A 22,908-nucleotide genomic window follows, 5' to 3' on the forward strand; every position below is an offset into this window, starting at 1 on the left:
GAAAAAGAAAACTCTGGGGCGGCGCGTGCCACAAATTACCTATATTCACACTCGGTGCTCTAAACACATAATGCGTACCGATAATTAAATTTCGTGGTGTGATATGAGCCGTTTGTAAGAAAACAAGCAGTTTTGAATGCGGTGATACTGTAATTAAAGTTATACAATGATGTCTTGCAACGTAGGTTGCGAAAATAAAGCCATACAACTGTAGCTCCCCCTGTCTTCGGAGAAAGTTGTTTGGAAAGTATTTGCGGACAAGAAACTTTTCCAATATGGACGATATATGGCTCCTGTTTGGACAGCACGTGTCGAACACATTATCTACAGATTCTATATACATAGATTCAACATTTCAAAGCAATGGATCGCTAATTGTTTTGATGGCGAATAAAAGTGTAAAAAAGCTGCGAAAACACTTTACCGCCCAAACAAAAGTCATTGATGAGCAGATTAAATTACAAAGATGCTAGCGATCTACACGGTCTTTCATTTGAGGCACCCACCTTTAATTAGCTTTACCAGCCAATCACTGCTCAGGTGGGTCACGTGATTATCCTGGCAGCTGGTCTAGTCAAACTACAAGGTGCGACAGCAGTGTACAAGTCCAAAAGCCTCTTTACCATTCGTCAGAGACTATAAAACGCCACGACCTCCGAAGAGGAATTCGCCAATTTTTACTCGCCGCTTTTTGGTCCGGTGAAGACATGGAGGTCGAACAACACACCGTAGTAGGTAGGACGAAGAGAGTTTAAGTTTACTCATTCTTTCGGTATTCTATTGACAAGCCTACGGAAGTTTTTCATGGAGTGAGTTTAAAAGTTTAGAGTTCTTAAAGGGTTTTACTTTTAATTAAAATCCCATTAGCTAGAATACGACACTGAGGTGTAGCTATGTTTCCGCTACAAAAATGTAGACTCCGTCTTTATTTTTTTCACTTCGGACGGCGCGTAACTGTGTAGCTCGTCTTGGTATTTCAATTACGCCTGGGGAAAGGCTTCCTCTGGTGCTATTCCATTTCCATGGAATCACAGGAAACCAAAATTATTATACCAGTGAAAAATATTTCTTTGGCTAAACTCTATTCCGCTGCCTTGTTGGAGTATTATTTTGCTCAGATAGATTTGAAATTAATCCAAAGCAAGTTCAAAACTTCGACACTTAGGGTCTTGCGACACTCATTCAACGGTTTTGTGACTTTTTTGTTTTGACTATCGCATTATTCAGAAGAGCGAGACATGGAGCGCGAGAGCTCTTCCCCGAAGAAACAAGAATCGATTGAGCGTAAACCCGAAGTGCTGTGCAAAGTTTGCGGGGATATTTCGTCTGGAAGGCACTACGGAGTTTATACATGCGATGGCTGTAGCGGTTTCTTCATGCGTAGCGTGCGAAGAGACATGGTCTACTCCTGTAAGGGCAACGGAAATTGTGTTGTTGACAAGAAACGACGAAATCAGTGTCAAGCTTGCCGGTTTCAGAAATGCCTCGATGTCAAGATGAACAGGTTTGGTAAGTGAGAAAGTTACTCGTAAAGTTATTTTTCGATCGCCATCAGCTCATCATCAACGCAACACGCTCACGCCCCGCAAGTGGCTCAATGGACGGCCAAGCAATTAAAACTCGCCCCGATCATAAAATTTGTTTTCGTTTTTGGCACATATCTTAAGAGAGGGGCTTAACCTAATTCCAGTGTATCATTGTCGAATAATCGACGGGCAAAACGCATTGTACGTGTTTGTTTTGTAACTCATTCTAAAATATATCATTAAGTTTCAAGGGAGGTGGAAAGCTTTTATAAAAAATTTGAAGCGATGATGAATCTAGCTGATTTTGTTTGTGATGTTTTTTCCTTGTAGCGTGGAATGCGCTTCATTTCCTTTCACTTTGGGAAAAAATTAAATTTTAATTTGGCGACAGAATGTTTACTTGGGAGATCCAAAACGTTAAAATTGCAGAATTTTGTCGAAAAGTTCCCAAAGTCGATTTGCAAGAATCTGTTTGATGTGTAAGTTGAATTAGGGAAGATATGTTTGATAAAGATTGAAAGCGCCCGAAGGTTTTTACCGTATTTTACAATGTTTGGTATTTCGGAATTTTCTTTAATTTGACAATGTGATAGATATTTGGTAGATGATATTTTGATACTCCGGTGGAGCCACATTGTTCCCTAAATACATTGAATTTCGAAGACAGCAATTAGTTCCAATTAATCTTTATAATAAAAAGGAAACGTCAAACTTTCCTTCCATTCTTTGCTGACAACAAATCACTGTGTATTTTCGCAAGCTGCGGTTTAAGAACCTTCGCAATTAAAGTTTATTTATTCTAAGCCAAGGCCATGTAGTTCTCTAAGAAATTAGAGTTTCCCAACGAAATGAGTAAATAAATGTGTCCTAATGAAAAGCTAGCATGATATCTCGGGCAGATTAGAAAAACAGTAAATTGTTTCAAGTGATAATCTGCGGCATTCCCGAGAAGGACATATGTCCAGCTAATGAGCACAGGTGAAAACAGGTCTTTCAAATGATTCACGAGGAAAAAAAACAGTTGGTGGTTTCCTTGAGAAGGAGATGCTTTCCTTTAGTTGTAATGTATAAAGGGCGCTACATAAGCTACTAGTGCATCAGAAAATTCGCCTCTTGGCTTCTGGGAGGCGAAAAAGATTGAATGTGTTGGGATGTCGCCCTAAATCGTTTACCGCAGGTGATCACCAGATCAATTGCAAAGACATTTTGTTCCATTCATTAAAATAGACAGACCGTGTTTTTCTTTTCAAAGGAAACTCACCCGTATTCTTTGATAAACAATAAACTGAGTTCTTCAGTGAAGAAACAAATGCTCCTATTGTCTTTTCTCAATACATTTCTCGGTTTAAAAAAAACTTTGTGCAACTCGGACTTTGAAGCCTACTTAAACTGCACAGCTTCGAAGCAAAAGCAGTGTCTTGATTCAAACTGGGTTCTCAACGAAAAGAAATTACTCTTGCCAAGCTAGAGAACCGGTGTTAACACAATTATGGTTTATTTGAAATTTAGGCAATTTAGAACCTCCACGCCGCTTGTTTTGAATAGATTAATATCGATAGTGATATACTATTGTAATATAGGGACGGACAGTGGGAACTCGATCCAAAGGTAAACAAAAACGCGTGGCGCCCTAAAAATATTGAAACGCCTTTTTTTTTTACGATATTCTTACTGATGTTGCTGAAAACCCGCCTTCACTGAAAATATCCATTTTTCGCCATTAATTCGCGTTTTCGACGCCTTTAAGCTTCTTTTCGAAGAACGTAAGTTGCTTAAAGGTTCCGTATAGTATGCTATGTTTAAGAAACAGCTTTTGTGTTGTACGTGCGTTTGTAGTGAACAATGGTTTCTCGTTTTCTATGCTTCGTTCTGTACATTGTCTTGGATGAGACATTACAATTTAACTCGATTATAAACAGGTTGTTATGTCATCTGATCCTCTCGAGTTTTGATAATGTTATAAATGCACCGACTTCCCTCTAAAAAAAAGTTTCGCAAACTTCTCGTCACGCTGTTGAGTTGCGTGTGAAAAGCTGCTTTCCAAGCACTCATTTGATGAAGCCCAAGATTTTTTATGAAACCACTAAATGCCAAGATATTTTCTTCCTTTACGAAGATATGTCGCTGATGAACAACAAGCAGGAGGTCTATCCGCTGCTAGTATTTTAAAGCCACAATCAATTTGCGACAAAAAATTAGTGTTATCAGAAATTCTTATGCGTTACAAGTTTCCTTGATAGAAAACAGCGCCCTCAACTCACTTACGTTGCTTGCGAGCAAACGCATTTGTTTTAACGTTCTTTGAAATAGCAGTGTTCGTGCAGGTTGAATATTACCTTTCCTGTCTACTGAGAACTAACTAGACACGCTAGAAAACTTAACCGCTTTTCATAAAGTCGAGAAACTTAACTCTCCAAATCATAGAGCTTCTTTCAACCATGTGCAATTCAATTTCAATATTAACTGGAAATAAAAAAAAATTAGGGTTTTAAAAAAGAAAGCTACAGAAAGGTTTTTTTTATCCAAAATAGAACTGACACTGCATTCTAATTTTGTTCGAAATAATATGTTTAACTGCGAAAATTTTATATTCTTTGCGTCGATGACAGATCTAGAATACATAAAGATGGGTCACAGGTTTTCAACGTCAGATCTGAAAGAGTCAGACGAACGTCGCAGAAAATCAATGACATAACTACTATTAAAAATGGCATTGAAATGACAAATAAATAGGGTGTTCTTTTTCTTTTCTTATGCTGTCAGTAAGTCATAACCACGGAATGAATGCGGGAATGTTCTGCTTCTGGATGGTCTCTGTGGTAACAGTCCACGGGGTGAGAGGGCTGAAAATTAGCGAGTCATTTAAAAGATGTTTTTCTGGCTTTATCGTAATGAAAGCACTTCAAACCATGTGAAGACTCGTTAAGTAACGTGTCACTAAAACACCGCTGTATTGTTCGAGTCATAAACAGAGAGGCCCGTGCGCCAAGTATAATGTAATTGAAAAAAAACCTTTTGTGAATCGTTTTCCTAGGTTTATACTGTTAAAAGAACATGTACTCTTCTACTAAGAGAACTTCTAGCGAAATTTTTATTGTTCTCATAGTTTGGGTTTGAAAATGCAAGTACAATGTGTGGCCATTGACAATCTTCAGTATGTTGCCAGGCCAAAGCACTCGAACTCATCCAAACAAAAGCACCGGTTGGTTCGGTCTCCTAGATTCACAGACTTTTGTCAGCCAAAAAAAACGACCAGAATTAGTATGACTTGAAGGCTGACAATTTCTCATCATATTGAGTTATCGACGGTGTAAATGAGGCAGTAGTTTTTCATAATATTTATAAAAGTTCAGAGGCCGTTTCGTTTCTAGGATGCAAAGGTATGTCTAAGCAATGTTGAAACGGCCTCTAAACAACCATTTTGCACTTTCCTAAAATTGATCAACAATTTACCTGAATAGTTAATTTTAAGAAGATATCTTTTTATTTTAAGACTGAAATATCCATGGCTGTTCGCCACAAATAGTCGAATGATATGCAACTTCTCGGTAAACAAATTAAAAGTTAAAGAAAAGAAAAATATAAGCATGTCTCTGCAAAGGTGTTTCCTTGTGTATGCTTCCGCATGAATAAAATATCTGCTGCCACTCTCAAACAAGATTTTTACTCAAGGTGGTGACAATTTTAAATATTTCCTATTTAAGGTTTCATAGCTTGTATCTATTAATACTTCTTAGGTCTGCATTGTCAATAACAAATTTACAGATAGCTACGTGCGCTCAAACACGTTATCGGGCATATACATCACAAAGTCGACGCTAAATGAATATTCTCTAGGAAAAGAAACAACTCCTGTGGCCGGAATCCAGTGACATGACCTTCTAACAAATTCATTCAACGGTTATATAACTTCGAATGTCACCTAAAACAATATCTTGTATTTTCACTCTTTTAAATTGCAATGAATAGGTATACAGTTTAACCTGAACCCATTCTTCAAGAGTTTCGCGTGGTTAAAATGTCTTGCACGTGTAAAGCAAATACGCATCAAGGCAAGCGCTAAATGAAACATGCCAACTTTTTGATTAAACCGATAAATTTGACTACAGTGAATCAAAGACTTATGCTGCTTAACATATTTTGAATTTAAAACATTGTATTTTCACTGTGGGAAGAAAACGTCCCGTCATGCTCGGAGGGGACTTTCTTTTCAAAACTACTAAACTATAAACTGTACTGTAATTTTTGGTCCCTATAATCTTATCTTAATTATTGCTATATGGCAACCATGGATCGTAAACCTCCGCAAAAGGTTTCTCGCCATATAGATTCTAAAAATCCCTTTTCTCGCACGTTGTTACCGTGGCATTCTATCTGTTGCCGGCGATTGTTTTAGAAGCAGAATCACGTCCAAATTCTTTTCATATTTTGCTACAAATATCAAACGAATTGTCTTATTTTGTCGTTTTCTAGCCGTGCAACAAGAAAGACAACCAAATTCCGCTCGCCTTCTCAAACCGCCCATGGGGGATGAATACGCCAGCAAACTCGTGAACAGTGACTTCCTGACGAGTCTGATTGTCGCGGAACCCTGTCGGGAAGCCGTACATCGCTTTGGGCATCAAGCGCCAGGAATTCCTTATCCATCGCAACAAGAAATCGCTACCTCGCTGTACTGCTCGACACCCGATGCCATCTGTGAATCTGCAGCGCGTTTGTTGTTTATCTCAGTAAAGTGGGCGCGAAATATCCCTTCGTTTGTGAATTTGCCGTTTAGAGATCAAGTTATTTTGCTGGAGGAAGGCTGGAGGGAGTTATTTATCATGGGAGCCGTCCAGTGGAACATGCCTCTCGAGGTAGCACCTCTCCTGGCCGCGGCAGGAATGCATGTGGATAACACGCCTGCGGAAAAGATTGTCGCTACTATGGCCGATATTCGTATGCTGCAAGAAATCAGTGCGCGATTTCGAAGTCTCCAAGTTGGTGAAGCGGAGTTTGCGTGTTTGAAAGCAGTGGTTCTTTTTAAATCCGGTGAGTTGATAGAATTTAGCATCAGAGCGTTAAAAAGAATATACTGCCTTTTTTTATGTTTAATTTGTCCCATTCGTCGTGGTCAAGCTGATGTGCATCTCACAAAAAACTTGAATAAATAAGAAATCATATCGTCATTTCACTAAAATCCGCATTATAAATCCCCCCGAATAATCTCTCGTAGGAATATATTCTATAGCAGTTTTTCGAAAAAAAATTATATTCACATGTCTTACGAGATGTAAACAGGACATACATTATGAAGTATTGAAGAAAAGTACTGCTTCCAAAAGTTATTATTTAAATGTGGAAGTTTTTAATTTTCATGTTAAGCAAAACTTTTATTCTACTTGGTGATGGCACAAAACAGAAGAATATTAAAACCATGCTTTGTATACTGTTTTTGACACGTTTTTAAAGAAAAACAACGAAGCAAAAGGTACAATAGCTTATCATACGCCTCAGGTTCATTGAGGTCTTTATCTTGTGATGGATTGGGTTTAGAAAGCATTTACACTGAGTGCTTGTAACAGAAATGGGCGTTCTTGTTCTTAATGGTCTGACCTTTCTTAAAACCCCACTAATGATTCAAAATTAGAAGTCTTGTATTTTGAAAGTAAAATTTATTCTAGAAACAAGTAATCTATTTGGAACTCCACACGAGCACATGTTGTGTAGGTCGGAGTCGCGCGCTGCTAACCACTTAGATTAAAACGCCAAGAAGATTAGCCTCGTGTAGGGAGTTTTTTAGTTCTTCTTTATTAACTGTGCGTATCAATAACCATATCATAGAAAAATCAAAGCCGCTTAATTTACGCTAATTACAATACGCTTTGCTGCGCGCAACAAGCCTACACTGCTTCTCATTTATAATTAAAAGAACCATTTCTCTATGATTGAATTTCTTAATAAGACTGTGTGCTTCAGTTATTGAAATATGCCTAATTACGACCGTAGTGAATTTCTCGTATTAACTTTAATCAAATATGAAACTTATACTCTTTCATATTTATGATGTCGCAGAAACCCCATCTGACTTGTTATCTGCATCGAATAATTTTGCCTTTAAATATAAAACATTAAGTCAGGCGGCCTGAAATCTAGCTTTCAATTTATTTGTGACCAATTGCGAGAGTTTTAGGATCTTCAGTGCAACAACGCGTGTTTTTGTGAGAAACTTGAAAACATATGAAGTTTGTTTTTTATATTTGTCAAATAGTTTAGAGTCTCGTTATTCCACTGTCGGAGTTCGAAGTTTCTTCAAAGGACTTCAAGTTGACGTGGGTTTGAGAGGATAGAGATTATAACAAAGTGCTTAATGGAACATACCGCAACAAGACAAATTGGTACTCGAATGGAGTACTCTAAGATTACCATCTACAGCCTGCAGTCCAAAATTGGGCGGCATTGTAAAGGGCAGGTATTTGATGTTTACACACCACAAGCTCTGAATAGAAAACAGTTGTTACCAGACAAGGAAAACACTGAAAAATTTAAATGCGTATAGTTTTCTATTCCTGCCCTTTCTTCTGTTGCATGCTCCTAGCATATGGAAAAACAATCGAGAAGGTATGAAATATTTTCGAACTTTCGAATATCAAAACACTTTCGAATCACTCAAAGCTTAAATAGTTCTGGATATATCAAATCTACTTTTTCTATATATCACAGGATTGGAGGAAATCTATGACGCAAAAATATCGATTTTCTTCTAAAAGTGCATGATAAAATGAATGTCTCTGTATCGATACATAATATCTAACAATGCTAAATAATGAAAGTTCTCGTCTTTAGTGTCTGTGGCTTGAAAGCAACGTGACGGATATTTTTACTCTGCGGTTTTCCTAAAAACAGGTGTTTCTTGGAGAGTAATTCAATAAAAAAATAATCTGGGATCATTTTACCACCCGTCATGCTTCGAATGTCAAGTTTTATTCGGTAATATGTCCAATTTACTGCTATTCTGACCCAACTTACCACGTTACTAAGTAAGTCACGATACAAGTCGGTAAAAATCAGTGATTTTATTAAAGCTTTTTTATGACTTATTCATTAACTTTCAATTGACACTGTTTTTGAAACGTTTTAGACACGTCTTAGGAAAGGAAAACTTTACAGGAATGCCGAAATGAAGCTGGACATAACATGATACACCCGTAAACTGAAGGGTAGCATGATGAGGGAAAATAAATTTGGTCTGTCCTCTTCTTCAAATCTTAAAGAGCAAGAGAAAACTCACTCCCTAAAAGTTTTGTTCACATGATTTCTTTACGTTTGTTTATCTGAAAGCTCGGTCGTCAAATGAAGGTTGACCTGTTTTCTTTACATAGGCATACGGGCAACTGAGTGAATTAACTAGGAAATTTTTTTGTTTTTACATCTCTCGTGACATTAGGCGATGTACATACAACACTGTGTTCCTCGTTCCTAGATCGTTGTTGACTAAGACTAAAAAAGCTCTCATGAAGTAAATAATCCTTTACATATACATGGCTAGTGTCCCAAAAAGAACTTTAATTTATTAAAATTTTGTAATTACTCTCATACACGGTACTCCTTGGGCGTTTCATTGTGTATAACGATATCAAATGTTGTGGTCAACTCAGTTTTGAGCGTCAATGAAATCAGTGGACACCGAGTAAAACATCACGTTCTATTCAAGTAGCTAGCTTATCACACAGCTTGTTAAGCCCGTCCGAAAATTCACTTACTCATTCACTATTGCACTAAAATATTACTGTGAATTGTATGAGAATTCAAGTCACGAGGACAACTTATCCGACTCGCAGGGTTAAGCCAAATATGAAAGATGCACGCCTCAAACTTGCTTTAAACCATCTGTTAACCTCCCTCTGGGTCAATGAAAGTGAATTTTTTTTAAATTAACAACATATCTTGGTATACCTTCCCTCCATATGTTAAAACATCCCTTCCAGATAATCTTGCATCTCCCCCCGTCTACACTAATCTTTAACCAACCGTTCCGTCCTCGCTGACAAAAGTTTTTCCCCCCTAAAAATCAGAGCTCAGAGGACTGCGAGATCCACAGCAAGTGGAGTGCTATCAAGACCAAGCACAGATCATGCTGGGAGATTACATCAGGAGGCACTTTCCCGGTCAGCAAGTTCGCTTTGGGAAGCTTCTCTTGATGCTGCCGTCCCTGAGGATGGTGAATCCTAAAACTATTGAAGAACTGTTCTTCCGGCAAACGATCGGGAGCGTGGCTATTGAGAGCTTGCTTTGCGACATGTTCAAGTCAAGCTGAACAGGACTCGTTCATAGATCGATAACCAAAATACGAGCGCTTACGTAGAACAAAGACAACCTATACCACATTAGCTGCTCGGTCGAAGTGACTTACTTTTCGAAAGTTGTATGGTTTTTAAGATTGTATCATACTAGAGATGGCAACCTTTACAAGTCATGATTAGTGAATCGTAGCCACATTCACTTTTTCGTTTATAGAATATAAATCGGCTCTTGAAAGAACATTGACCGTAAGTTAACAAACAATTAATTAATGTAAGCTAGGAAATAAAACGCACTTTTGCGCGTTCTTCTTGTGGCAACTGAAAACACAGAGAGTTGTCCATAAAGAACACATGAAGTCATTGAAGGACAACTTACGAAAATCAATGTTCTTCGATAAAGAATACAACTTTCAATTTTCAGGAGAGATAAAACCAATCTTTAATTTAGAGTAAGGACATGACTGAAGGCTTCTTTAGCAAGCTTTGGATATTCGATGATAACCGACGGTGCGCACTTGCGGAAACATTGTACAACCTCCTCTACTGGAAAATAGACTGAAACTGATGTAGATTTGTATTAAAGTGAGAAATCTTTACATTGCTTGTGCTCTAGTTGTGTTTCAGTGTTAACCATTTAACTCCCATGATAGAGCGATTGTAACCTGAGAGTCGCAGGCAATCCGTGTTTGCATGGGATTTGCTTCCCCCTTCTGATTGGTCAAAAAGTTCGCAGCAATATCTCAACCTATCAAATGCAAAACCAGACCAACTGCAACTTGGTCACCCGCGTTTTCCCGCGCCTCAGGCAATTGGCTGTTTCTTTTTTTTTCGTTTCAGTTCCTGGTCTCCTTAAGTAGACTCCTTGTTCTAATTGGACGTTAGGATTACTTTTCCTTTGTTTTACGACGCTTTATCGAAAAGCTCTATGATAAGTAAATCTCCCTTAGTCCTACCATATGTTTCCTAGTTTGGTGTTTCACCACGACAACAAACGTTGCTTCATAAGTTATTTTCTTCACAAGTGGATTATTTATCTTTTTCACTAGGAATCCGCTTTTGAACAAGTAAAACTTACGCTGATTTATGCGCCGAAGTGTGAAACAGCTCGTGATATTTTCCCCGGTCGTTTCTCGGCCCTTTTCAGAGTAACTGGTCTTTCGAGTTAATCTTTGAGAATGGAATTCAATTAATCGGATATGAATAATATTCAGTATAAACACTGGTATGACCAAACTGTGTTCTCGATATGTCTCAGGGATGAAGTTGCATTTTCATTAGTACGCAAATATCTTTAATCAGTGCTACAACTACCGATAAAAAAGCATGCAATTTACAGATTGTAACAAATCTTGGTATTATCGCTTAATGAACTAATCTCTACACGGCTGTGCTCTTTTTCTAGCTTAAACTGTTTTTGGCTACAGCCATTAACTATCAATGATTATGGGTAGACTCTTCATTTCATTGCTGAAAACAATCTTACAAATCAACACCTTAAGCAAAACGTTTCAATAAAAAAAGAGAGCGGTGTGAAGAGGTAAATATCAATTTGAGCATAAATGACTTTGCTTGCAAAACAAGAGAAGTTTTCAACTTGCAACAAAACCGGTCATAAACTATCCCATCGCAAAGCAAAGTGACCTTCACTCAATGAAAAATCCACACGGCTATGATTAACAGAGCATACATTGCCGTGGGCATAGAGAGAGAATTTCCTCCACTTTTGGGATTCGGGCCACCTCTGCTCACGTGCTTATCACATGTATCCTGTTTACTCTCACTCAAACATAGGGCGTGATCCATCACGTGAAAGACATACGGCTGTTCCACTACTCCATGGAATAAGTAAGCACCAGGTCCGTCTGCGAAAACCCCTGGAAATACGACAAGACAAATTACAACTACTCTCTATAACCTGTTTAGTAGTTGAGGAGTTGAAAACTGTTACCCCTAAGTTCATACGTAATCTGTGCTAGTTTCCTTTTTTCGGTAGGCCGGATCGCTTAATTAACTCGAGAAATTCCGCAAAAAAGAGATCGTCACTAATTGGTTAAATCCTCACGTTTTGACATTTATCTGAGGTTGAGTCCGTTCTGCCTCAACTTCGAGAGGGAAAAAGAGATCATGACTTACCAAGTTTAAAAAGGCACATGACTACGAGGCGACTTCTGACTAGTTTAGTTAGTTATTTTATCGGCATTTCATGTGTTTAACCAAGAAGTGACGAAAGTAGATTGACTGCTCGCTTCTAAATTTCAATCTTTCTCAAACGATGTCATATCAAGAGTAGGACTCATTCTTCAAGCAGATCAGAAATGCCAGAAAAAAACGCAAAATTTTGAAACTTTGTAAACCTTTGTAAATCTAAAAAGAAAAACACTACGAAAACATTAGGAAACGGTGATGTAGGGATAGGCATATTTTTCAACAGAAAAAAAACCATCATAATCAGACAATAAGGAGAATCACTAGTGAGATCTTGGAGTGAGAGAGCTAAGGAGAGGTTTAAGCTTGATCGTTTCTTGCCAACTCTAATTCTTACCAACATCTTCGGATGCATGACTTTCATAATCAAGGAGGACGGTAGCTTGCTGAAGGAAGTCTTTGGCTTTTGTGTCTACACCGCGCAAGTCTGGGCGGGAACCATTCAATCCACCGGGACCGTCGAAATACCCAAGGGAGGTATATGTCTTACCGAAGGTATCATTGGCTACTTTACCGTCTACCTGTACCTGTACACCCAGCACAGGGTTCCCACGCTTTGTATAGCCACCGATTGTGAAGACGTGAGAGTGATCAGCGGTCACTGTTATCAGGGTGTCTTCTAAAAGAAGCAATTTTCGAAACAAGAGCGAAATAAAACAAAACCACTGTATTCTTGGATTTGAACTGGGTTCAATGAAAAAGGCAGACTTTCTACTTCATGATTGTTAGAGGGTTTTCTGTTCAAGTCTCTCTAGATATAAAAAACTCTCATGATAAGAAGTAACACTTGACCTAAATTTCTATGAGCCACATAACAGCATTGTTGTTCATGCTACCACAAAATTGCTGAAAATTTATACTATGTGTCTGTCTCAGGCTAATAAGAGATCATAGTTAATAACAAAGCAAAGTGAGCTTAGAATTCTGCAGATTCACCTGTCTTCACAATATCCTTTGCTTTTTGAACCGCTTTGTTGAATGCAACGGATTCATGAAGTGCATTATAGGCCGAGCCATCATGGTGTGCATGATCAATGCGCCCCCCTGTGGATAGAAAAGAGAACACGATAACTGAGCTTGATGCAAATTTTTGTCTAAAACAGGGAAGTGAAATAAAGGCACTCTATCGTAAACAAGGTCAGGTTTTTAAGCAACCTTGTTTCCAGTTTACACGTGATTTCTCGCATGCGTTCAGGATATAGGGTGGTTTAGATCAGTTTATTGTCGATTTTTAAGACCGAGAAATCTACGTTTATGCAATGAGAAATGTATACCTTCGACTAAAAGAAAGTATCCCTTGGGGTTCTTTTGTAGTATTTTGATGGCTTTTTCAGTCATCTCTGCAATTGACGGCTCTCCAGGTGTACTGGAGGCGGTTCGATCTGATTCGTACTGCATGTGAGAAGGCTCAAAGAGTCCTGTAACAAAGACGAAAGAATAAACCTTTTCTTTATGCTAATCTTACTATTTTACCACTAGGATTGAGGTGCATTACCTCGTGAGTATTTTTGAAAAAAAAAAAAAAAAAAAAAAAGAAAAAAGGTTATTGATAATAAATAACTTAACGAAAAATATAACACGCAGTATCCACATAAGCGCCACTTCTAAATGTACCATTTTCCTCAACAATTTTCGCCCCAATTCTTATATCCTTCAAATTGTTCTATTTGGTTTTCTGTTGGGAGAAAGCTTATGTATAACTGCGGGTCAGAGAGTATTTTGATGACGTTTTTTTTTTTTATAGTACTAGTGATACGACCATAATGCCATGTCTGGAAAAACGGATTCAGAAGACGTACCTAACACGCGATTAACCTTATTCGCGTCAATCTTGTCGAAGGCAGTTTTGTTCCAAACGTACTGTGAGTCGGGATATTTCTCCAGCCACTGTTTAATCAGATCTTTGTTATCCTGCCTGTCTCCTTTCTTTTCCGGATACTCTGGGTCTGACTGGTTTTTGTGCATAAATTCCCGCCGTCCCCCGGCGAAGACAACCTCTATACCATTACCGTGAGGATACTCGACAAGCTGCGTTGCTTGAGAAAGCATACAAAAAAAAATTTAATTGTGAAAAACTAGAGATGTGTATTATGTGTGGAATAAAGAATACTTAAAGGTTTTCTGTGAGAATTTGAGCCTCAGATCTTCTAGTTTCGCGACTTCACCACACTGAACAAGAACGTGGACCTCAAGCACCTTCAGGAGGGACAAAACCGCCACGTCTTATTCATTTTCAATCTTTCCCCAAGGGAAAAAACGCAGTGACCGTGACGGATCATTCGCACGGTTAATAGTACCTCGCTGTAGACTTTGACGACTTTCCTATCTTACACCCCACCAAACGTATTTAAATCTACAACAAATCAACAGAACAAATGTCAACCATAGCATTGCATCCCAAAAATTGAACCGCTTCATAACGAAACGAAGCCGTCAAAGTAGCTTAATTACTTTAAAAATGGAACCTTTCAAGACAACGCTGGGCGTGTGCGCAGTGGCAACAGCAGGCACTGTCCTTAATAAATAGTTGACGTCACTGCTAATCGTATTTTATTTCCTACCTAGGTATGCTGACCTTGGAAGACTGGTCTTTTTGATATAGTCTCCCTTAAAGCAACTTAAATACAATCTCATTTATTTACCGATATCTTTGCATGTGGTTCCATCATCCTTTGATTTGATGTCTTTGTCACTTTCCCAATCTCTATTAACTGAGTGCGCGTAAGAACTCGCGGGAGTCGCGTGAGTGGCTCGTGTGGTAGTAACGATTCCCGTGGACATCCCAGCCCTCTCGGCGAGCGTCAGGATCGACACAACTTTACTTTTCTCAGTCATAGTTTTACAGTAGCTTTTTTTCACAGATTCGTCTACACCGAGAACTCCTGATAGGGAATCGGAGAGAATAAGATAAAAATGTTGAAAGAAAATTACCATTTTGATTATGGATGACGTCATATCTAACAAGTGGAACAAAGGCCAGCTATGCATTCCCCAACAATATTCAAACCTTGCAATGGACTAGCATCCCACCCAAGGGGAGGGGGGTATACTCCTAGTCACTTCGTATTAAGGAAAACGGGATAAGCTCCGGGTGGGTGGGCCACTTTACCTTTATACTTATCAGTGGGTGATCCAGTTTCACATGATCATATATAAATCAAATACAATTCATATAGAGGTGTATTCTTCTTAGTTGTCGTGTTTTTGTGTTTCCGAGTCTTTCTCCTGCGCGCCTTAAGCAATGTAAGTTGCTTTCTCTAAACATTTGGACCCCTCTGAGAAGAAATTCCTTACAGCGACTACCCTTTTACAACAGCAGTGCTCCTTAGTTACAAAGCTGTAAATCCAAACTATTGACTTTAATCGCAACCTCCAAAAGAAGTAAAAGGCTAATATTCCACGGAGGGCAAATTGTTTTTCTCAGGGTGAGGAGTAAGCTCCGACGCGTATTCCTAACTAATTATCATTTACCACTGCGTTACCTATTTGCACGGATCCTATGGGAAAGGAGCATCATAGGGGGATAAAAAGAATTGCCTAGGAACACAACACAATAAGCTTGACCAGATAACGAACTTGGACCTTCGCCATCTGTGGTCCAGCATGCTTATCCAACGTAGGTAGAGTGTCTTCTACCTCTGCTCCATGTCGCTTGGTTTGTTCCATCATCAAATTTGGTCACCTACCTTCGTCTGTCTTTACGCCGTTCAGAAAAGCTGTAGCAGAACTTGCGGAGTCTGTTCCCTGCATGTCAACGGTATATGTCTTTGCCAGAGCTGACCAGGGAAAAACCTCCCAGCTCAAAACATTTTCCTCCCCATACTTCATATTCTTCTGCTGCCCATCAAAGATGCGTGCAGCGGTGATGGTGCTGATACCCATTCCGTCGCCCAAAAACAGAACTGCGCTCTTGGCAGTGTTTGTGTTCGGTTTCACCTTGAGATTGTCCTTAATAAGCTTGACACCTTCTTTATACCAGGGATTGTTGTCTTGATTTGCAAAAATATCACCGTTTACGCCTCGATAAAATAACAAAAAAACAATGAACATTACATTATGCATTGCGTACCTAACTTCTTAAGAAGCCCATATCCGTTGATAAAACAGATCCTTGACACTCTTATGATTTGTTTATTTTTACTATAATTTCCCGCGCAAACAATGGCCAATCAGAACGCTATTGATTTATTATCGAGCTCTATGTGAGAATAAACAGGTCTCCACAGTTTATTGCCCCCTCAATAGAGAACCCTAAAAGATTATATAGGAGTTTTTTTAAAAAACAGGCCTCCAATGAACGAATCGATTAAAGTCTTACTCACTGGCTGGAGAGAGCTAAACATCAAATGATGTAGGAACTTATCAACGACTTTTCCATGACTGACTCGTTGACATAGACGCTTTCCCATGCAAAGTTTTTACTTGATATTCATAACATTAGTAAACAAACTGCGGCTCGTTTTCGGTTCGGAAATTTATGCACGAGTAAGTTACGAAACCTTTGAACTCTAATGATTTGGTTGGTAATTCTCCCTTCCGGCTTTAACAGGTTGCTTCTAACTTAGTTAAGAGAATTTGAAGACTTTTGCTGGATGATGTGTTGAAATCGCGAGTACAAGTTACATGTTAAAAAGCCATCTTAGGCCTCTCCGAGTAAAAGGGTTCAGTTAAATTATGTCTACCATAGTCAATGCCTTTTATTTATACAATTTTACTTCTTCGTTATTCGGCTGGCTTAACACGAGTGGGTATGATGAAGCAAGTCATGTGTTATTGGCCTCCGAGGCTGGAAAGATGGGCTTATCTTGCACATTCGAGATTTCTCGCCTCTTTCCCGCAAAGCAAAACTCTGTGTTTTAATCTTTTCAGTGGTCAGTATCCATATTGGTAAATCCTTGTAACCACAATAGAATTTTTTTGGCGTTTTTAAGGTCCGAGAGGAGGTCGGTGTTCATGACAACGTTTTGCTGAGTCACTAATTCACATGCATCACGCCACCGTCGCCCCACTCTCTGTTCACGTGAAACAGAGGGCGATGTATACGGAAATTAGTCCTGTTTTTTTATTAGAAAGCTTGTGGTATAATTGTTTACCGATCCAACTTCAAGTTGTTTTGCAAAATGATGACGTCGTTAACCTAAAGGAGTCGTAAAGTGGTCTAGACTTCGTTCTAGAATTCTAGACTGAACTCAACTTCATATCCGTAAAATGCTGTGTAATAAATAAGCACCAATCAATAAGGATGTTAATCGTTTCGCGGGAATTAATTTAGAGCCCTTGCAATAACAATGTGTAAAACAAATTGATCATATCCTTGTCGTTGGCTGTTGAATTCCAAACCTTCAAACAAATTTACTTTTGATATCTTACTTCGATCACTACTGTTTATATTACAAGCTGACGTGGGTTGTAAACGATAGGCGCGATAAACTAACACAAAATACTTGACTCTCTGTTTGTTGCGTAGTAACTTCACACCTTCAAACTTTCCTTTTTTGCTTCTAGATTTTCTCAGGCTTAAAGCCAAGTTAAAGTTGATCGAAGATCAATTCTATTACCGTAATAAAATCACGACTGGAACAAATTTGTTGTCGTGGTTCCACAGGCTGCAACAGACGTGCATCCGAATCAAATCACGCTGTCCTACCTTGAACTGTTGTTAATTTTGATCCGTTTTCGTCAGACGTCAAGATAAAAATTATAGCCACGACGAGAAGCACTCCTGAGGAAACTTTCATCTTAAGTTCCGAGATTGGCGTCCCTTTATACTTTTGATTTATTCGATCTGACCTCTCTCTCTCAATTAAGTTCTTTTAAAGCACAAACAGGTGTCATTGTTGCGTGCACGTGTTTTAAAGAATTGTTCAGTCGGCGAAAAATGTTTACTACAATGAGTGACCAAGACAGAATTTTACGTTACTATATCTATACAATATCTTGCAGAAAAGTGATGAGAATAAAGAAAAATATCAATCACTGGATTGCTAATTGATCGGATACCAAATTCTCCAAACTAGCATAATGAGAATCGTTTGGCAGACAGTAAAGAGCATAACTAATGAGATCTTGGGAGTTAAAGGGTTAAGTGACATGGAAACAAATCAGTCAGAAATTAATATTCTGATGGCACTTTGAAGAGATTCGCGCGGCATCATGAACGTTTCGAGCGTTTCGCGGGAAAATTAAATCAATCTCGGTGGGTCAGTCTAATGTTTAACCACTTTTTTTTTAGTATTTGTTGTAATTTTTAATTTAAAATATATTTACAATCCTCGTTTTTTCTTTGTGATTAGTTGTGCAACTAGGTTAGTTTACCCATTCCTCGGGATATTGTCCTGCTGCATTAATACAAACATACATTTCAACACATCTATGACCACATCTAAAAGGGGTTTTTTTTGTGGCTTTTCGTATCTGGCGTAGCATAGGTTCTTTTTGTAGAAACCTTAGTTTTAGGGTACACATGTTAAGATTGTATGAAGATGCGTACACTAGAAGACTGACTGACTCATCATCAGAATGCATATACTAGAAGACTGACTGACTCATCCAGATCATCATCTTTATGAACGATCTTTAATATGTAATTGAGAAGAGCACTCCGTCCACTTACGCCGACGACACTCAAATCTCTCACGCTGACAATGAACTCTCCAAAGTTGAAGAAACAATTAACAATGATCTTATTGCGCGAAGAGGAACAGTTCAAAATACCAGGCGATAGTGCTAGGAAGAAAACAAAGGAACTGATGAGCCAGCGTTCACGTGTGACGAATCACAACTTCCAATATCCCACACAACGGAACTTCTTGGCGCAACAATTGATGACAAATTAAATTTCAAAAAGCATACCGCTAAAAATATGTAGAAAAGTCAGTCAATAGATCGCTGTATCAAAAATGATGCAGAAAATGTTGCCTTTTGAGACCATAAGGGATCTTTATAAAGCTTTCATTCTACCATACTTTAATCACTGTTCCGAAACGTGACACTTCTGTAATAAGAAGTCCGCTGACAAGTTAGAGATGGTGGACAAACGAGCGCTCAGTTTTGTTTTCAGAGATAAGTCCTCGCCTCATGAAGATCTTTGTAAGCGTATCAGTCTTTTAAGTCTTCGTGAACAACGATTAACGAAAATATTGTCCATTGTTTTTGAGATATTAGCCAGCGATGCAGGACCTGCAAGCTTACGTGATCTCATAACAGTAAGGCGCTCCACTTACAACCTCAGGAGGAACCACAATACTTTGACCTTCCAGAAGTAAAATCAACCACTTTCGTCTTAAGATAATGGAGATACGCTGCATCGAATTTGTGGAACGCTATACCCGACGAGTCTCGGAAGAGTCCAACATACACTACTTTAAAAAAAAAACTTAAAAACATTAAATCTCATGGGACTCTGACTGCGGTGTGAGTCGATTCTTAGTCAGTTTTTACCGTTTTTATAATTTTCATATTTATATATTTTTAACTTAGTTTGACAAAACATTGTTGAATTTTTATGTTTTAATATTAGTTAGTTTGTAATCTTAACTTCTCTTAAATTTATACACCTTCAAAAGGCTTTTTTTTCATTTTTCTGTTTCTTTTTTTACGTGGCGTACCTGTAAACTAACTTTTTTGCTGAGCGCACCGACCACGTTAACCCTTTAACTTCCACGAGTGAGCAAGAGAGAATTTCTCCTCACAGGATCAATGCAATACTAAGCAGACAAGTGATGAGAAAGAAAAATAGCGATTAGAGGATAATTAGTTGATCCAATACTAAATTCTCTGAACTAACATTATAAGAATTGTATGGTTGACAGTAAGGAGAATGACAAATTTGATCTGGGAGTTAAAGGGCTAAATACATTGATTGATTGATTGATCCAGGATGTGTATATTAGAAAACTGACTGGCTCATCCAGGATGTGTATATTAGAAAACTGACTGGCTCATCCAGGATGTGTATATTAGAAAACTGACTGGCTCATCCAGGATGTGTATATTAGAAAACTGACTGGCTCATCCAGGATGTGTATATTAGAAAACTGACTGGCTCATCCAGGATGTGTATATTAGAAAACTGACTGGCTCATCCAGGATGTGTATATTAGAAAACTGACTGGCTCATCCAGGATGTGTATATTAGAAAACTGACTGGCTCATCCAGGATGTGTATATTAGAAAACTGACTGGCTCATCCAGAATGTGTATATAAGGAAACTGACTGGCTCATCCAGGATGTGTATATTAGAAAACTGACTGGCTCATGCAGGAGGCGAATGTTAGAAGACTGACTGACTCGTGCAGGATACGTATATTAGAAGACTGATTGACCCATACGAAATAAACATTTCACGATGAATGAGTGTAGTCATAATATAAATCAACTTTTGACAAAATCTCACTATTGCCATTATTATTTATGCATAGCATCACATTAAAAAAAATGAAGAAAAACAGAATAATTTGTAGATTCTGCTTGCACGCCTTTGCAAGTTGACAGTTTTAACCACAATCAACTCTCTGCTAACGAACCCTCTCGTAAGCGGATTGCTTAACATAGAAGAATAGAAATATATAGTCTAACGAACATCCGCTAATTAACTCTCCCTTAAGCCGATATTTAGCCCATTTTCCATTCGAATAATTCTCGTAGGCGGACAGCTCTACTGACAGACACCTTTTTCAATTCCCCATAAACATACTGAAATCAAATTATCAATCCTTAGACGCATTTTTGAATGATCTAGCTTTGGATGACAGACGAAACTCTCGGGTCTACTTAGAGACCCACTGTTCTTGGGCAAAATTAGGGTTGCCCTTAGGGATAACCCTGTCAGCCAGAGTGACAAATTGCCATGTAAACGTCTCAAGGTGGGGTAACCCGCCTAACCGGGGTCGCGTTCACGGCAAAAAGCTCAAAAGCTAAACACGTATGTTTCAAAACTTTGTACATTTCCAAGCCGTCTCATGGCAGAAATCCCCAGAAACCGCAACGGACTCACAAGGAGTGCAAAATGTTCACGTTTCGGAATATTTTGCGTTGTAAATCGACTCTATTTCGTTTCCCAAACCATTCCTTGTAACGTATTAAGTCTACGATTCCTCGCGTAACCTAACACCGCGTAACACAACGCGTGACGCTTTCATGAATAAATACATACATGTCCGATAATTAATCTTTCGTCTTTCTCGAGATGTGAGCTTGGAACGCCTGCGCTCAAACTCCCTAATTGCAAGCGCAACAACAACCTTAAGAAACCTCACCCCAGCACCTCGGGGTTGTAAGACTGCATGTAAACGCATTTTCATTTTCGACCACGGCCAGGCGGGTTACCTCACCTACCTGGGGTCCTCCATCAGTTTCGCGTTGCGCGTCACGTCATCGGATCACGCGATTTTCTTTGAATGCGCGCTTTGGAACAAAATTAGATTCTAACAAGTGAAACATAATGGTTGACTGCAACTGAACTCAACAATTTGGTTCAGACTTCTGCTCCGTGTTGTTCAACATAGGCGGAAATCAGTGTGATATCTGTATTTAACTAAAATTGATGCCCGTTAAGCGACCACCTGGATGCACTGACTACCCGAGACGGTCTCAGCTGTAGCCGGTACTACGTACTCTAATCTTAATCACCCATGACATGATACCATAGGAAAATTTTGCGTCACGACTGAACTAGAGGCTAACAGCCACTGATTGATGGAAGCCACAACTACAATCCATTTCTAGCCTGCCACACATGCAACTGAACGTATAAGTTGCCTTTGAGGGATGATAAAAAGAACACCAATGACTAAAGACAGCAAATTCGAAAATTGAGAATGAGAAATTTTCTTTTTATAGGTTTTGGAACATTTTCGACGGAAGTTTCTTTGTAGATTCCGGCGACTCTCGAGTCTCAATGATAAGCATCATTCCGCCATTTTATTTTTTGACAGGGATCTCGATCAATTTTTGCTTAAGGTTCCTTCATAACCTATCCTCGAAGTTGTAGTTAAAATTAATAGTTTTAGGAATCTTCGTTGAAGACAGCAACATCACAACAAGTGGTATACAGAGAGGTCATTACAGTTGTTAGAGATTAATAGACGACAGTCATTCGTAAACGATCAAAATACTGATATAGCATCAGATTTAAGACATCAAAGGGATTTTGGGGAAACCGCGCAGCCAGAGGGATTCCCATATAATCCAAGACGCCAGTCTGCCCTAATATGCAGGTTCTGATGCTGCGGAATTCGAAAGCAATTGCAACCCCTAAAAAAACTGAAAAGCTACAAACAAAGGGTTTTGTGGAGCAGACATAAGAAAAAAGTGACAGAGATAAAACATATTCATACGTCTCTTGTGTTACGACTCGATGAAAAAGTTTGCAATTCAAAAACTAAAGCCGTTGGAGGCTGAAATCTATATATCACAAGCTTATGATATTGCATCTTGCTGCGTTCAAATCGAGACTTACCTGCTAATACGCAAACCAAGGAAAAGAAACAGAACTTTACGTACAGGCAGTCAACAGCCATGGTTTTTAAATCACTGCACAACTCTGGTATCTATACAAGTCAAAAGTCAAAGCCAGGTACAGGACATGAAGCGAGGTATGAAATTTTGGTATGTAGCCGAATGAAGTGTTTATTTAACAACAGCGGAGGTCACGAAATCAAAATATTGAGTTACGTTGTCCGATTGTTTAAGTGACACTGGTCCTAATAAGGGCAAACGTCCGTAGCAGCAATGACTGCCTTCAAAACAGGCGTATTTAAGGTAAATTAAGACAAAATTCAGTCTAAAGTTCAGAACACACGACTTACTTTCTTTTGGATAAGAATTAGTTACTGCAAACAAAATACGTTAGAGGTATAAATTGGAATTAACCGTTAGCCGTAAAATGGCTAAA

General features: G+C 38.7%; 2 protein-coding genes across 4 annotated transcripts; one reads left to right on the forward strand and one right to left on the reverse strand.

Moving 5' to 3' along the window:
- The first annotated feature begins 614 nt into the window (after positions 1-614).
- Positions 615-10,390, forward strand: LOC131778242 (photoreceptor-specific nuclear receptor). The gene is made up of 4 exons (XM_059094639.2): positions 615-735; positions 1,228-1,509; positions 6,000-6,557; positions 9,581-10,390. The coding sequence occupies exons 1-4, from the start codon at positions 708-710 to the stop codon at positions 9,820-9,822; spliced, it is 1,110 nt and encodes a 369-aa protein (XP_058950622.1). The 5' UTR covers positions 615-707; the 3' UTR covers positions 9,823-10,390.
- A 686-nt stretch (positions 10,391-11,076) lies between these two features.
- Positions 11,077-22,651, reverse strand: LOC131778224 (alkaline phosphatase). Of its 3 annotated transcripts, none has more exons than XM_059094616.2 (8): positions 22,474-22,651; positions 15,700-16,032; positions 14,656-14,895; positions 13,813-14,049; positions 13,288-13,431; positions 12,950-13,057; positions 12,351-12,632; positions 11,077-11,682 (listed from the first exon to the last, which is right to left on the reverse strand). In XM_059094616.2, exons 1-8 carry the CDS (start codon positions 22,532-22,534, stop codon positions 11,456-11,458), a joined length of 1,632 nt encoding a protein of 543 aa, XP_058950599.2. In that variant the 5' UTR covers positions 22,535-22,651; the 3' UTR covers positions 11,077-11,455. The 3 variants fall into 3 exon arrangements, with proteins under 3 accessions (XP_058950599.2, XP_066028250.1, XP_066028249.1); XM_066172153.1 differs by lacking the exon at positions 22,474-22,651 and adding an exon at positions 17,661-17,802 and having other exon boundaries at positions 12,351-12,629; XM_066172152.1 differs by lacking the exon at positions 22,474-22,651 and adding an exon at positions 17,661-17,802.
- Between the last annotated feature and the right edge of the window lie 257 nt (positions 22,652-22,908).

Source organism: Pocillopora verrucosa, chromosome 9, assembly GCF_036669915.1.
Source record: "Pocillopora verrucosa isolate sample1 chromosome 9, ASM3666991v2, whole genome shotgun sequence".
Taxonomy (NCBI): Eukaryota; Metazoa; Cnidaria; class Anthozoa; order Scleractinia; family Pocilloporidae; genus Pocillopora; species Pocillopora verrucosa.

Excerpts from the sequence above, each read along its gene's own strand:
- LOC131778242 (XM_059094639.2), top strand. The coding sequence starts at position 708 with ATGGAGGTCGAACAACACACCGTAGTAG. Across the intron at positions 1,510-5,999 it reads TGTCAAGATGAACAGGTTTG|CCGTGCAACAAGAAAGACAA; the intron begins GTAAGTGAGAAA and ends GTCGTTTTCTAG. Across the intron at positions 6,558-9,580 it reads AGTGGTTCTTTTTAAATCCG|AGCTCAGAGGACTGCGAGAT; the intron begins GTGAGTTGATAG and ends CCTAAAAATCAG.
- LOC131778224 (XM_066172152.1), bottom strand. The coding sequence starts at position 17,751 with ATGAAAGTTTCCTCAGGAGTGCTTCTCGTCGTGGCTATAATTTTTATC. Across the intron at positions 13,432-13,812 it reads TAAGGTTAATCGCGTGTTAG|GACTCTTTGAGCCTTCTCAC; the intron begins GTACGTCTTCTG and ends TCTTTGTTACAG. Across the intron at positions 11,683-12,350 it reads TCATGCATCCGAAGATGTTG|GGGTTTTCGCAGACGGACCT; the intron begins GTAAGAATTAGA and ends TCGTATTTCCAG.